We start from the raw sequence: 16,216 nt of genomic DNA, 5'->3' as shown, positions 1-16,216 counted from the left end.
GGAAATATACTGATAATCATAACGGGTAACTTTTTGTGAAAATAAAAAAAATTAGTAGGTGTTTCTTTTTAAGTATCCGTTTCGTTAAGAAAACTTGTAGCACTGCATCGGTCTGAACGTTTCTCTTGAATGTTGCGTTGTATGCATAAGTTTCTTTACTTTGGCAGTATATTCGTATGAATACTTGTAATGGCATTGTTTCCTAACCACATGGTCTGGGAAGCCAAGCATATAATGACTGAAAAAATGTGCATTCGACATGTAGCATTTGGAGAAGGTCGGCAGTGGTGGACATGAAGGCCTTCATTTTATCGGATGGCATCGTTCAGCCTTGCAGAGGTGCTCATTATGTAACCTTTTACTATTCACAATCAATATATTATTCTATCCAAGGAATGAATGTGTTCTTCTGAAATACTAAGTATCATTTTAAATTGTCACGATACGATGAGCCAGTGTAGATAGTGATGCGGCTTCCATGTAAGATCTTACAGATTAGGCAATCACATGATAAATTTACCGTTTTCGGATTAGGTCTATTATCAAAGTAGTATTAGTACTGGACTAGACTATAATTATACAAACTTACAAGATTCATAATGCAAAAAACTGTACAGTTGTTATATTTGGATAACTCATTAGATGAATAAACGTCATAGTAGTCAATATAAAACGCAGTCATCGTCAACTTGTAAATTATTCATCCACATAATCTTCCATATTCAGAAATTTGCTAAGCATTTCACCGGCATAGACTTCATTATTAGGAAGATTTTAGCCTTTTAATTGCTTGGCAGAAGCCATACAATGCATATCAGAAAACGTATGAGGACCTTCTCAGCTTCGTGCAATTCTGAAAAACAGCAAATCAATCGTGGAACGAACTACCAAACGTTGTTGTCAGCATTAAATTCAAGAAGTAAATGAAATAGCAGCTGACAGGATATACCTATGAATGTCTTACTTGTTGTTAACGGTGCTCTTCATTTTATAACCCTCTTAGAATTTCATCTATTTATTTGGTGCTAACCAACAAGCTGCAGGCACGAAATAAACATATTCAAAAACTTTAATTAGCGTGAAAAATCCAATAACAACGTTCACAATACCATTAGCAATTTACTATTTACACATAATAATGAAACAACTGATAGGCACTATATAGATATTACTCGTCAACATGCATTAAAACTTTGTTTATGATTTGGTCAGTGATTCCGAATTCTATTGAAAGAAATTTATTTATTAACCCTATAACAGACACAAAAACTAGTACAAACCATAACATGTTTTAGTTACGTTTTTGATTAAGAAGTAACCGCAAGTAAAGACAAGTTACACAGAATGACCACATCTGCGTTGCTGAGCCATGCCATCCGACTGAATGGATGGATATCCCTGAGTTCACCATTGTTCGCATTCTCTCATTGTTATGTGTTGAGTGTCTTTTTTCCCGGATACCTCATGTCCAGTGGTAGAAACAATATTTAGTTGCATCTGCACTTCAATCTATCAATTGGTAGGTAAAAATAACGTCAAAACATCGCTTCTCACACTGATTTCTAATCCGGCAACACATGATGGATAGTAAATTAGGGCCAAGTCCCTTAGCGCTCTTGAAGCTCTAACAATTGCTGTGATACCAGTTCCAGCGAAACCAGATTAAGATGTCACTGCTTGCCGGGATAAGTGTACGCAGATAAAGGTCTTAGGAGAGGTAGATGGGGAGAAAATATTTAGCACCTCACTAGAGTCTTGAATACGGGACTTAGATAGACAACATATATTGCTGTCGAGACTTCCTAAAGATATAGATACTCTTTTCGTTGAACGGTCTACGTTAGTGTACGAATGTTTAAGTATGCCTGTTTGAATAGGATATGTGGTTTCATTAGGTCTGGTTCACAGTTTGTATTCGTTCGTGACACACAAATTCCGACCAACAGGTTACTTGACATCGTTTAAATAGGACAGAGTTTTCACCATAGGTGACCTGCTATATGGGTTGGAAAATAAAGGCACACACAAATGATAGTTAAAATGAACAGACGAGTGATGCTATGTAAAATATAAGCAAATGTTACCAAATAATTATGAATGCAGTTCGTGATAATGTGACTTGAAGCATGAGTGTTTTTTCAGTTCCGATTATTTGAGTTGTTTGCCGGCTAAGATGCTGTCCCGGTGTCCAAACAGAAACAGATTGTTTTCTTAGGAGGCTGATACCGGTGCCTTTGACTCAGAGTTCTAATTCGAAACACAATGGGACGGCGTTAGGTGATGAGGCCCTCTGGTAGCCGGTGATCAAGAATGAATTCATACCTCATTCATTTTTGAGGATCCTGGGTCTCATGTGGATCGCTTGCTCGGAGTAATGGTTTTCAGACTTCCATCTGTACCCATGTCTCGTCTTATGAAAACGTTGAATGCCTAAAATAAGTCTTCTGAGTTATCGTACATCTAAAAACAAGGATCGTATCGCTGAGTTCAGTGTCTCCATAAATCCATCGACAAGCATTTGACAACGAAGTTCGCCAGTCTAGACTGGGAGAAGAAAAATGACGCCAATGATGTTTGAGAGTATTTGAATGTTAGTATAAACTAGTAATCCCAGAAACAACGCGATTTAATCAAGAGGTATTAGATGAACATGAACGAATGTATTGTATTTGGGATTCAAAATGGAAAGAGTTGTCAAATACAAAGGAATCATTTGTTCATGTAAACACCACAGTAAGTTTAAGATCTGTCAGGAATTTCTCAGGAGACTGATCTAACTCCATACCTAAACAGACTCAATCATCTTTGTCTGTTTAATCGATCTATTACGCTGTTAGACAGCCAAGGGTTATCATTCTGATATCGAAATGCAGAGTTAAAAAGATTTAGTTGAAGAATATGCCCCGAATACAGACTGGCAACAGAAAAAAAACCAAAACTCATTGTACAGGGTTTGATGGTGTACAGGAAATCATCAATAAGGCGAGTGACAGGTTAATTGTTGTGAAACAGTAGTAAAAATCTTTAGAAGTCCTCTTCTAGACAAAGTCCTTAGCTAAGCATTCGGTAGCTGGAACTTTAGGACGACCAAGCAGTACACCATACACTTACTTTTGAGTGTCACAACCATATTTCACAAAGCCGTTGTATTAATAACATCTTCAAATCTGTAGTTTTGAAGCGAATTTGAAACTTTCTGAACTCTCAAAACTTCCTGGTTGTCAGATGAATGTTCATTCGAACATACCTAAACATATAGGCTTTTATTATTTCTTTGGTTGCACCCAATGGTGTGTTTTTCAAAAATTCTATGCGTCTTCGTGGTATAAGCTCACAACCGAACAATTATAACGATTTAGTTTTAGAACTTGGTTCGTAATTTATAGATGCATCGTTCATGAAAACTTCAGAATTTTCGAAAACACTTTCACAGCCTGAGAGGTAAAATATGTTTATCGGTTTGTCATAGGCCTTATGATTTCCTTAGGATTAACGGCGATGTGATTTATTGTCGCATATGCTTGGGGTCGAGTGACTTTGAGGAATTGATAAGTCCTTGCTATTGTGCAGGTAATGAAGCAATTATTTTTTCTTCATTTCACGAAGATAATAGGAACAATTGGAATTGTTCATCAACGGTGTTTGGAGAAGTGGTTAAACTTGTCTCGATCAAGAGCCTGTGAAATTTGTGGTTTCACATTTGAGGTTTTAAAACATTATCCTCACTTTTGCAAGGTCTGTCTCATATTTAACTATGTCGACGAGTTTTCATTTTCAATGTGTCCACTCCACAGAATAAAATATATTTCCATAGTCTAAGTGACCATGCATTCGACTTACTGTCTTTGCTGAGAACACTGAAAGACCGTGTTGGGTGCACAAGAAAGGTGAAGGCTGACTTTTTGATGGTTTTCATAAGCTTTTACAAGAGCGTCGGATATTACTTCACTTACTAGTACTAAGAATTCGATCCATAATCTCTACTGCTAAACCAATCAGTACTGTCCGTTTTTTCGGTACGACCCACAAACTGATCTTATATAATTAACACATAGCTCAGAGGGATTGATATGTTTTGTGAAATCCCTTTGAACTCATGAAGAATATGTTTTATTCAGGTGATAATTAGTACTGTTTACTTGCGAAAATTGCTCCTGTGCACATTTGTCCCGTTACTTACAGATACGAATCATCATGCTAAGAGTACCATCCGTTTACTTAGTGAACCACAAAGACGTTTTCCAGCCTGACAATCGTCTTTTCCATGGTCTTTGAAAACTGAGTCATAACACAGTTTGTGTTTCAGTTTTTAGTTGAATATGTCTATTCTGTTATTTTAGTAGAAATGGTTTTGTTGAAAAATTCAGTCTATCAACTGATATTGTTAATGAACATTCGGTAATGCACTTAGTGAGATTGACATTTAAAGATTGATCCTCAAGGTACTGTAGTAGTTATGGATGGACTACTATGTGGAGACTCAAAAACGACAGTTAAATGTACCGTGTCAAAATTATAAACAGAATGGGTATCGATCCGAAAATCTTTCATCGCTTATATTACCGACGCATTATTTAATGGTAACTGAAACAGATATTAAGAGAAGGCAGTTTAAAGTCTTGGAGCCTTATTCTTGTCTGAGGACAGTTAGACAATATTTGTAGACATCGTATTGTAAAAAGCTCACAACATACGTAGCATAAGTCATTTATTGTTATTGGTTTGGAACAATTACTTATTTCGTCACGCAATAATGATGCATTTCAAACAAAAACTGGCATAATGTGGATACGTAGCCCTGTTCGTTTATTCACTTGTTGTCGAAAGGTCAAATGTTTTTGTTGAACAAAAAAGTATTATGGTAGTTCTAAAAGGCAGAAATACTGAATCAAAACGAAGAACTCATTAATAAAGGTTTTTCTCAATATCGTTAGTTCTCCCAAAGAACATTATTAACTGTTATAATGAAATAGAAACTAAAAAAATGAGCTTCAACTAGACATGTTAGCTTTTCGCCGCTTTAAAACCTGAAGAATGTTGATAGCATTTTTTCCGTGGCTTTTGATCCATTAAAAATATCTATAGGCCCTACGTGACTCAAAGGAGTATCTGATGGCCACTTTAAACAAATAAAGAATACAGACAGTGAATAATACCAAAAAGAATTTTAATATCTTTCTGTTGAATTGAAGTTTTGGGGAGCGTTTTGTGAACAGGGAGATAAAAAGGTGGCTTGTACGTTTAAAACCACTTTAATGTTTCTAAATTGTTGTAAACTCGTATGGTCATCGAGTTAGCTTGATAACCTAACCCTCACCCTAAATTTAGGCAAATATTTGACAGTGCCTACATTTGTTTCAAAATAATGGATATTAGGCAGGATCTGAATATGAGGAGCAATAACGTTGTTATTTGGTCCGAAAATCGCTGTATCTTTGACTCTTAGAGTACTAAACCAGGTTGCCTCAAGCAATATATTACTACTCATAAAAGAGAATACAAAAACATTGTGGCAAATCTCTATTATTTGTTTTTACCGTTCTAATGTTTTTGAAAGTTGATGACATATTGGATACTCAGATAGTGTCTTTTTGGATTCCGTGAGCCCAGATATAAATAAATATATGGAGGTTGTAGTTAGAAAGGTAGAAGAGTAAGTGCCGCTACAAATTTAGGTCGACGGTAACGTCTGAACCATCTATCTAAATGACAGGAGTTGAAGTCCAACGACTAATTCCTGGAATTAAAGATATGCTGGTTAATCAAACTTAGGTGTTATTTTCTAATTTCGTGGACGTTTCAGTCAGGAAACAATATGATCGTTATAATACTGAATAAATGGAGTTCATTGTTAACGTCATGTACCAAATGATCTATTCATGTGGGGTTCATTATGTTTGAAAAGGTTTTAGATGGACCGTTATAATTTACTTTGTATCTCTCAGTTTGTTTAGAATTAGACTCAGTATTGTCCTTAAAAAATAAGCGATATAGATCTTATTCATCTTTCTTAAATTAGTGGTTGTGGATGGGAGGGAAAGGAGATGGAATACACCGTCGCAGATATTTATGGACAGATTTAATTTGTTTGCTAATAATGATACCTTTGCTCACATTGTGCGCATGGTTGGCGATTTCCTCGAATCAGGATGAAAGAAGTGCTAGTTCAAGAAAGTTTCCATGGCAGTCCTTTTTTCTTGGATTATTATGCAGCCTTCTTCTTTTAGTATTTAATATATGGTTAATGGTGAGTACCGAACTTATCGTAGTTAACAAAATTCGAATAACATAAGACCAAGTGGTCCAATCTAATTTGCTTAATTTAAAATACGATTAAAATGTAATCTGAGCTTTGATAGTTCTACATAATTTACGATACTCTGAAATCACTAAGTCAATGTCTTTGAAACTTTCCCACCTTTTGCAAACATCCTTTGGATTCTGTAGAACATAAAGTTTGTAAACTTCTTATTGGTAGTCTCTAAAAGTTGAAGATGAATCTACAAGGTGCACGAAAGCGTTGTTATATGCTGCTTTAAAGCTTTTTGTAGCTTCGAGGTTGTTGCATTAATGTGTTTTCGGGTCCATAAACCCCGATTTAGTACCGAATTAATTTGCCCTAAAAGATAATTAATAGTCACCTAAAAACGCTTTCACAGAAGGTGGCTGGTTTTTTATAACACATTTTCGTTGGCTACTGACAAATATTGATTAGGCAGTTCGTTGGGATATCAAAAAGGGCGAGTAAATTTTTATTCGGCTTAGAAACTGTCCAGACATTTATAAATTCATCGCAGGTATTTTACAACCAAGTACTACTCGAAAATAATTTTGGTGATATTTGGAAATAGATAGAGAAGTCAATATTTAATTCTTCAAAGTCCAATACTTATCTTGCAAACATAACACGTTAAGAAAATCATTTCAATGAATTCTAACAACAATTTATAATGTGGCTGACCAAACTACCGTCGTGATCATTCAATAAAAGTCCAATTTTGTGAAAAGATTTGATCAAAATGAAGTAACTTTACAGTTGACTGTCGTAAAAGTTTATTTAAAAACTGTTCTGACCGCAATTAAGGATAAAAAACTTATTAGCACAAGTTAAATAACATAAAACAGTTCCTTTTTGCTCCGACTATTTTTCTTATAATGTAGTAAAGAGTTCATCGAATGTAATTTTCGAATTTTGAGGATTTGTTGGGAAATCTTCAATCCTTTTCGTGTGACCAAGTGACCATTTGTAATTTTTAATTAAAAAAACATTTAGTCATAATTAAGTTCTTCTGTTTTTAATGATATTTTTATTTGAAGTACTACCTGCTATGACTGGTCACAATCTCTGATTGTCCCGATATATAAGAAGGGGCCAAAATAATCCTGTGATAACCATAGAGGGATTAGTCTGACTAACATAGCATCTAAAATACTAGCCTCAATAATTATCGGGCGCCTAACTAAGACTCGTGAACTGCAAACACGAGAAAATCAGACTGGCTTCAGACCTGGTCATGGCTACATCGACCACATATTCACCATTCGTCAAGTTTTAGAGCACAGACATGCTTATTGGCGTCCGACAATGATAGTTTTTCTTGACTTGAAAGCAGCATTTGACTCTGTAGACCGAGAGGTCCTGTGGCAGTGTCTGTCATTGAAAGGTGTACCTGAGAAGTACATAAACCTTGTGAAGACTCTTTACTCGAACACTACTAGTCGAGTGAGAGCTTATGGCGAACTTTCATCTGATTTTACAACCTCAAGTAGTGTTCGTCAAGGCTGTCCACTATCCCCATTTTTGTTTAACTTCATTATAGACCTGTTGCTGGAAATAACACTCTCGTCGACTGAATTTTCAGGAATTGATCTTCTACCAGGAGGTTCACTTATCGACTTAGAATACGCAGACGACATAGTCCTGTTTGGTGAAGACGCTGACAAAATGCAGAGTCTTCTGTTAGAACTGAGCAGTAATGCCAGGATGTTTGGGATGCGTTTCTCCCCATCCAAATGTAAATTGTTACTCTAGGACTGGCCTGCGTCAACACCTGAACTAAGGATAGGGAGTGAAGTAGTCGAACGCTTCGACAACTTCACTTATCTTGGAAGTCTGATCAGCCCTAATGGGTTGGTGTCTGACGAAATCTCAGCACAGATTCAAAAAGCTCGTTTGGCTTTTGCCAACTTACGTCACCTATGGCGAAGACGAGATATTCGTCTATCAATTAAAGGACGAGTATACTGCACAGCAGTTCGCTCTGTTCTACTTTACGGCTGCGAAACATGGCCATTAAGAGTAGAAGATACTCGTAGGTTACTAGTATTTGAACACAGATGCCTTAGAAATATTGCTCGCATCTGCTGGGATCACCGGGTAAGTAATAGTGAGGTTAGACGCAGGGTATTAGGGAATGATGGTAAATCAGTTGATGAGGTGATGAATCTTCATCGACTGAGATGGTTGGGCCACGTGTTACGTATGCCTGAACATCGATTACCACGACGCGCAATGTTGACTAGTATTGGGGATGGTTGGAAGAGAGTTAGGGGCGGCCAAACCAAAACGTGGTATCAGTGCTTGAAGTCACTAACTTCTAGTCTGAGCCATGTTGGTAGATGCAGACTACCTGGTTGGGGTCCGCGTGACTATCGTAACCAATGGTTGGAGACTCTGTGTGACATGGCTCAGAATCGATCACAATGGCGTAGGTGTATACACTCTTTATCTTCCCTTAAACTTTGAGATTAAAATTGCTTCATAACTTTTTTCCTTCCTATACTATATCCTTATATACAACCTTTCTTTATATACTACCACCACTAAATTAATTACTTCTATGAATCCGGTGTTCATCTTGTTGTGCTAACGAGGTATAGCAACTTGGACCGATGCATATGTGTGCCTGGTCCTACGTTGTCGCTGACTGACTGCTATCTGCATGCACCATTCAAGTGCACGTGTTTAACGAAACTTGGACTTCGTAGAAAAATACTTTAAAAGATTTTAAGTATCAATTGGTTATTTGTCACATTTGCTTTATCAACTTACGAATATTTGTAATTTACTAGAAAACTAAAAAATTTTAAAATAACAAACTTTTAGTTTTCTCTCCGATATCATCATCAATCATGGAAACTTTGGCGTAAAGAACAGAGTTATATTGTTTTATCAGAAACCGTTAAAAGAAAAAAGGTGATAAACGTAAAACGTGATTCACAAAATCCAAATCTAATTATTCAGAGTAATAAACAAGAACAAAATCAACAGTTTAAACGACTAGATATACCTGAGTCAGATGAAACAAGTATGAAACCAAACAAAGTAAGTCGTACAAAATCAGTTTATTTGCAAAAAAACATAAATAAGTATTTTTGATATTATGAGCTTTTATAAAAACGCTTTTTACTTTTTAAAAGAATCGGTACAATCATAGATATATACATAATTAGGTAATTTACTAGATCTTCGAAGCATATCTGTAAGCTTAGTTTTGAATACTTTTGTGGTTAGCTTATGGTTAGTCATAGTACATTAAACACCTAATAATTATTAGGAGTATGACTCATTTTTTCATCAATACACAGTTGGGCGGTTCGGAAACAAAAGGAATCATACCGGACTTTTTAATATAAAAATTGCTAGGCTTGAGGATTTTATTATGAATAATTCAGATCTTCTAGCCCAACTCTAATAAAGCTTACGAGTAGATGCTTAGATTCTTTTAAACTGACTCTAGAATACTATCATACATGCAATTCCGAAGTACACAAACTGCATTCTAAACAATGACCTTTAAATTTACAAAATGAATTGTATAATGACGGCCCATACAAAGCTAGGAGTATATAGATCAGTCAAACTTTTACAAAAACTTGGTAAGCATGAAGAATGATGGAGTTCACTCGAATGATTAACTACAATTATGGGTTAATGACTTTGATGATCTCAATAAAAATGTTTTTATCATTTACTTTACCTATAAGTAAAGTGTCATAATTCATTCAATATGTACTGTTTATTTCATATCAAGAAATCATCAAGTGTAATCTGAAATGACTCTTTTTATGGCATTTTTATAGAGTTTCATCAATAAATACCACAGTAGAATCAATAAAATACTTTTAATCTAACTTAATCATTGCATGGAAAATTAGACTAGACAGTGATAACTAATCACCGTATACAGTTATTTAAACTTCATTGCATTTGAAACGGAACAGTTGTATCTTGCCTGCTGCTTTTCATCATAAAACTTTGGACTTTGTACATTACCACAGCAAACGTCTCTGCATTCCTTACTTAGGGGTTATTTCACTTCCATTCATTAAATCATGAGCTATTCTATGTCTTTATTTAAACCGAGTTAACCACTAAGGATTAATAGAGAAATAAGTCAGGTATACCATGTTTAATTATAGACTAATGACTACTGAAAGTAGAGTTTCAATCGTATAATGCCAAGAATTAGTAAAAGTAAGCCTATATACAGGTTTTCTAAATTGATTTGAAACACTTGGTACCTAGTAAAATGAGCTTCAATACCACAGACCTAATATTTGTCGTTGCATTCAATTCTATCAGCTTAAGGGATTCAACCATGAAGAAATTTATAGTATCATGTAAATCATAATTTGTTGATATTGTTACATGTATATTTAAATATAAATTTAAAAAATATGAATATAGCAAGTGATGAAATCGATTTTGTTTTATATATTATGGGTATACGGAAATATGTGTTTGATAACACGTCCAATAAAAATGAGAACATAATATTGTAAGCACAATAAAATTATAAATGTTTGACCTACGTGGGACTGCGACCAAAGAAGTAATCAATCGACAAGTATAACCAAGATATATTTGACCACATTTAATATGAAAAAAGACGATGGACGATGTTATAATATATCTGAACTAAGCTAATTTATGTTGGTCTGACCGTGCCTGATAAGGTGTACATTGTTGCATAATTAAAATTTGGTTGGATAAGTAGGTTTTAAATAACTTAATTTAGAACGTGTAACATTGATAGCTTCTGTTATCAATCTATCATTTAGCAATTAACTGGAAAGGAGTAATTTTATTAGGCTTCTTTTTTCGCATAACTGAAAAACTGTATTTTCCCTATAATATTAACTACACCCTTATATAATCAAGATTTAATAATCGGACCATTGAACTGATGAATTGTCGAAAAATTATTTTATATTGACTATCGTTACATTTTTGGTCAGGCATCAGCTGTTATCAGTTGTTTGATACATCTAGTCCTTTATTAAAAGTGGTATTAAAGGACAGAACACAATGTCACAAATTGGTTAAAGTTGGAAATGTGAGCAACTGGATTCGAAATCACTTGTCTAAATGTGATAAACTCACTTCGGAACTTAATAGTTCTAAGTTCGACACATGGTGGGATTGTGGGCATGCATTGCTGAGCGATCACATACTACGAAATAACAATCTAGTGTTCCCTTTAACGTGTCTATGTATGACAAAAATCACCTTGTTATAATTTAGAGCTAATGCAGTTCTTTTAGTAAACTAATAATTTTAAAACAAATCTTCCCATTTAAGAAATAAAATTAGAGTGGTTTCATATGAATTAAATATTGCTTTGTTCCCATTAAAGGCATATACTCCTATTTGTCTAAAGAAGTTTTTTTTAAATATCTTAAAATTTTCGAAATGCAACAATGAAAACTTTAACACAAGTTCGAATTTGTATACTTAATAAATCATCGTTTTATGAGTTTATCTATCAGAATTTGAAGGTAATGATTACTTTATTCTCGATATATTCTGAAAGTAAAGTTAGGAAATTATTTTTTTGCTATTCACCTTAATTACTTTAGCATTTATTTGAAAGGTTTAGATTACATAATTTATATATGTAAGGTCGGGTCTACAACCAGTTTGACCTAAATGACAATTGAGTAACTAGGACTTTTGAATAAATATGTACCAAAATATTTTTTCCAATTTATTTTTGCTGAGTAAACTCCCATTTCTTGAGCTTTAAGTTTGAAGGGTATAATTATTTTGAAAATAACATTGGTATTAATTCACCATCGTTTCATGAATGATGTGTCACGGCTACTACATTACAGTTTGATATTAGCTTTAAAGCAATTTTAGTGACTTATAAAACTAATTTATGTGCTTAGTTTTGTATTGCTATTATGTCTAAGGCACTTTTAACACTTTCAAATGGTCATTTATAAGGCTTCTACCTAATTTCGTCCATCACTTAAATGAAAGTGGTTAAAACACACTGACTGCAAATATTTCTCAGGATTTCAAAATTAATTTTTTACAATGTCGTTCAACTTTATGAAAATCGATTACCCAATCCACTTGATTGTGAGTTTAGCCAACTTTTATTCTAATCAAGTCGCTTTATTATTTAAGCCCATAAATGATACTAAATAATTTCATCATCGATATGCTTTTGTATAGAGTACAATTATTTATTATATTTCATGAACTGAATATTATTACTGAACAGTGTGTTATTTAAAAAAATATCGTAATGATTTCACAGTTTTACTTCTTGAACAAATGATCTATATTCGTAAACTAAGGAACAAACTGGTAGATTAGTGAAAGGACAGCTGGTCTTGTATTTTTATTTAACGATCATACAAGTATAAGAAATTATTTGCGTACCAACCACTAAAAGACTCATTTGTATAAGACAGACTTAAATGCTTTTTATCGTTTTCATCAAGTGTTAACATTTAATAAAAGACATTGAAAAAAATTATTATTATTTCCAAGGGTTTAATTGGTGTATACTTGTTCCAAGTCTCATTATTAACATCAACTGTGAAGGTGCATATACTTACAACTGACGAATTCTAAGTAAATTTAAACAGATATTTTGAATTTCACTGGTAATTAGTATCAAAAATATTTAGTCAAAATGCGATGATTTTATAATTTTAAAGATATATTTACGTGTTGTTCATTTGGTTAGTTTAAATATCATCCAAAATGGTTTCATTTTTCTGTTTCGTAATATAGAAATTTATTGACTTACTTGTTCGTCGGTATAACTTTTGTACTATTGGATTTTTCGCTCCACGTTTAGCTAGGTATTAAAAAGACACATCAGTTTTATGTTAACAAAAAGAATAAAGACACTAAGAATTATTTCAGGCAGATAACATACTATACTGATTATAAGAACGTATGTAAAATGATGTAAGTTCCATATAACCACGATTGAACTTTATTTCCTCCACTGCGTTTATTATGTACTAGGCAATTTCTTGTCTTGTTTCACACTAGCCCTCTATATAACATACTAATTGAGTGAAATAGTTGTATTTAATGTATGTGTTTTAGTAAGAAGTTGATAACGGATAGTTGTATCAAAATAATCATATAATCTAATGGCGCAGTTTTTCGAGATCACGATATCCATTTAAAATATCCAGAAGTCTTAGCTGTTGTTTAAAAACCATGAAATAGTAATGAATAAAATGACATGGCAAAATTGTGTAATGATTGAGATATGACTATGGACAATGAACTGTGTTGAAAACAATATATGACAAATAGTACTATTTTACTATGAGCTGTACCAAATGCCCAAATTAACGGACCATTAGGACCAGGTACAATGACCAAACGTCACAGTTTCTCCTGTGTAATGGTTTAAAGATTTTTGAACTTTGTATTAAAACCTGGTTGACAATTGAAAGCTAATTAAATATTTTCATACTTTAATATATGTATGTAAACTGTTTTTGTAAAATCTACAGACCATAGGTGATTCTGAATTAGCAATTAATACAATACGGCAACAATGTTTGAACACTGAAAACTATTCAGGACCTGTATGGTGTATGAAGTCAGCAATTTGTGATGAAATAACTAATACTGGAGAAAATGATGGAACGGCGATATATAACAAGTTAAGAACATTATCATCTGAGGAAGTAACGATAAAGGGAGATACTAAACATGCTGTGCAGACAGAACCAATTTCATTTAAAAGTTCCTTATCTGTTTTTACAGTACCAACAGAACCCTGTGCAAATGATACAGTAAATGATGCAACAAACTGACAGGAAGTATATACACTCCTTTTTTTAATATTACCTCACTTACAGAAATCATGTTATATTCCTTATTTTTTACCAACTAGATTGAATAGTAACAACAAACAACAAGAAAGGGTTTACACTGTGTTCAGTCCTACGATAAAGATTTCTGCTTCATTTTTATGACTGACTTAATTTATATTTATTACTTGTGATTAAGCTTTCTGTATAAATCTTCTAGATTAATAGCTGGGAGGAAATTATGTATTTTCTTAATCATTGTATGACTTCACTTTCAGTTTTAACGATTTTGTTCAATAATTAAAAAAGGCTAACCACTAATGGATGATTGATTTTAATTATAACTAAAACGACAATGAGGAAAATTGATAAAGATAAAAGTTAACATTTATTGTGTTATTGATTGTATTATTTTCTAATAAACAAAAGGCTTATGTAATGTAAATCAAAATCAAATGTAACTAGTCTTTCCACCATAAAAAACGATTAATTTTGATAGCCAATGTAAAACTAAGTAGATGTTATCATTCGGAGATTTTGTAATATTTTCTTTAAATAAAAAAAGGACAACATGTAAAATTAAAATAATAACAAATTTTACTTTTTTATTTAAAAGAAAAATAAGGAAATTGTTGGATAGATGGAAAGTTTTAATAGAAATTAGTATATAAACTAATCAGAAAGGATATTTGCTACCACAGTTCCCAAATGGTATAAAATCAATTTGGAATTTTCGGTACTTAATTCCATAAAATTCTGCTCTTTTCTTATCGGTTATTTGTTATCGTTGAGTATTTGCAATGTAACATATTTATTGATCTAGTGTGCTTTCATACGAGTACTGCTGAAGTAATACGTTAAAATGAAATACCATAATGGATCAATGATACAAAAGATTTCATTATCATCACTTATTTTCAAACATATAAAGTGATTTTATTTTCATTTTGCAAGCTTTAAAGAGTTATGAATTATGAGAAAAAGATCTGATCCAATAGAAGATCAGAATTTCGACAGATTTGTTAAGTAAGAACTTATACTTATGAAAAGATTTTAAATTTATTCCGTTATACACCAAATCATTTACAAGATGAATAACTTATTTAGTTTTTCTAAGGGTTAAATGTAATCACAAAGTAGTTAAAAGGTATTTATGATCGTATAGCAATTTGGATCCATACCTGAAGATGGTATTCATCTAATTTTAGTTTTACTATAGGTTTAGAGAAAAGTATTTTGTACTGACGACCATTTCCAAAATTCTGAATTACAGTTTTCAGAAGCTATCATTTGATCCCTTACAATATCAGTGAAAAATGATATTTCCTTGCTTAATGAGAGCAACCTTTTTATTATTGTTATCAAAATAAACACTAGATTGAAATATTCGACAAATGAAGTTTCAGTATCACTTGTTTATTTCCCTATCGATGTTGATCTGTAATGACCTTATGATTCATTCAATTCCCAAAATATATAGTTGGTTTTCAAAGCATTTACTCTGACGATCACAAATGATTAATTGATTCTCTTAACTCCCTATGGTTTGAAGTGCACCGTATACCTACCAGAAAGTTTTCTTCTATACCATTTAGGGTTCAAAGTGAGAAGTGTGCCCTTTTTAGTTGTTAAGTTTGGTCTCAAATGCAAATATCACGGTGGCAATGCATTCAAGATAATCTCTCGACGACTGCTTACTTTGAGGTCACATTAATATATGAAAATCTGAATTAATAATTAACAGGGAAGCATTTGGAGTACCTTCTTCATCTGAAATCAGGTTACTGGGCTTTCCAGAAGATCTAAGGTGACGATTTATATTTTGATATAACAGAAAGAAGTGAAAAATCTTTTATCTGTAGTAAATGAAGTTGTTGGTTGTACAGATAATACTGCTTGCTAGTAGACCTTGAGTTTAGAGCACATTAACAAACAAATGAAAGTCATCAAATCCATTGCACTTATCAAGATTTTAGCTATCAATAAAATTCTGTTACTTGATCATTCACTGGAGCTATACAGTAACTTGATCTAAAACAATTCATCGAAATTATCTTTCGCCCCAAATACAAACACTTTAATCACTTAGTTATTGGGTCTAAACAGCCTCTGGCTTGTACAATGGGGTGAACTCAAA

The 16,216-nt window shown here is 33.2% G+C and overlaps 1 protein-coding gene across 1 annotated transcript; it reads left to right on the top strand.

Moving 5' to 3' along the window:
- Window positions 1-6,244: 6,244 nt before the first annotated feature.
- Smp_125740 (hypothetical protein) lies at window positions 6,245-14,082 on the top strand (the record flags this gene model as incomplete). Its single annotated transcript, XM_018793775.1, has 3 exons — window positions 6,245-6,247; window positions 9,107-9,325; window positions 13,777-14,082. 3 exons carry the CDS (start codon window positions 6,245-6,247, stop codon window positions 14,080-14,082), a joined length of 528 nt encoding a protein of 175 aa, XP_018648254.1.
- Between the last annotated feature and the right edge of the window lie 2,134 nt (window positions 14,083-16,216).

Source organism: Schistosoma mansoni, chromosome 1, assembly GCF_000237925.1.
Source record: "Schistosoma mansoni strain Puerto Rico chromosome 1, complete genome".
Taxonomy (NCBI): Eukaryota; Metazoa; Platyhelminthes; class Trematoda; order Strigeidida; family Schistosomatidae; genus Schistosoma; species Schistosoma mansoni.
Note: the sequence above shows the minus strand (reverse complement) of the source record. Positions and strands in the feature narration are given on the sequence as shown.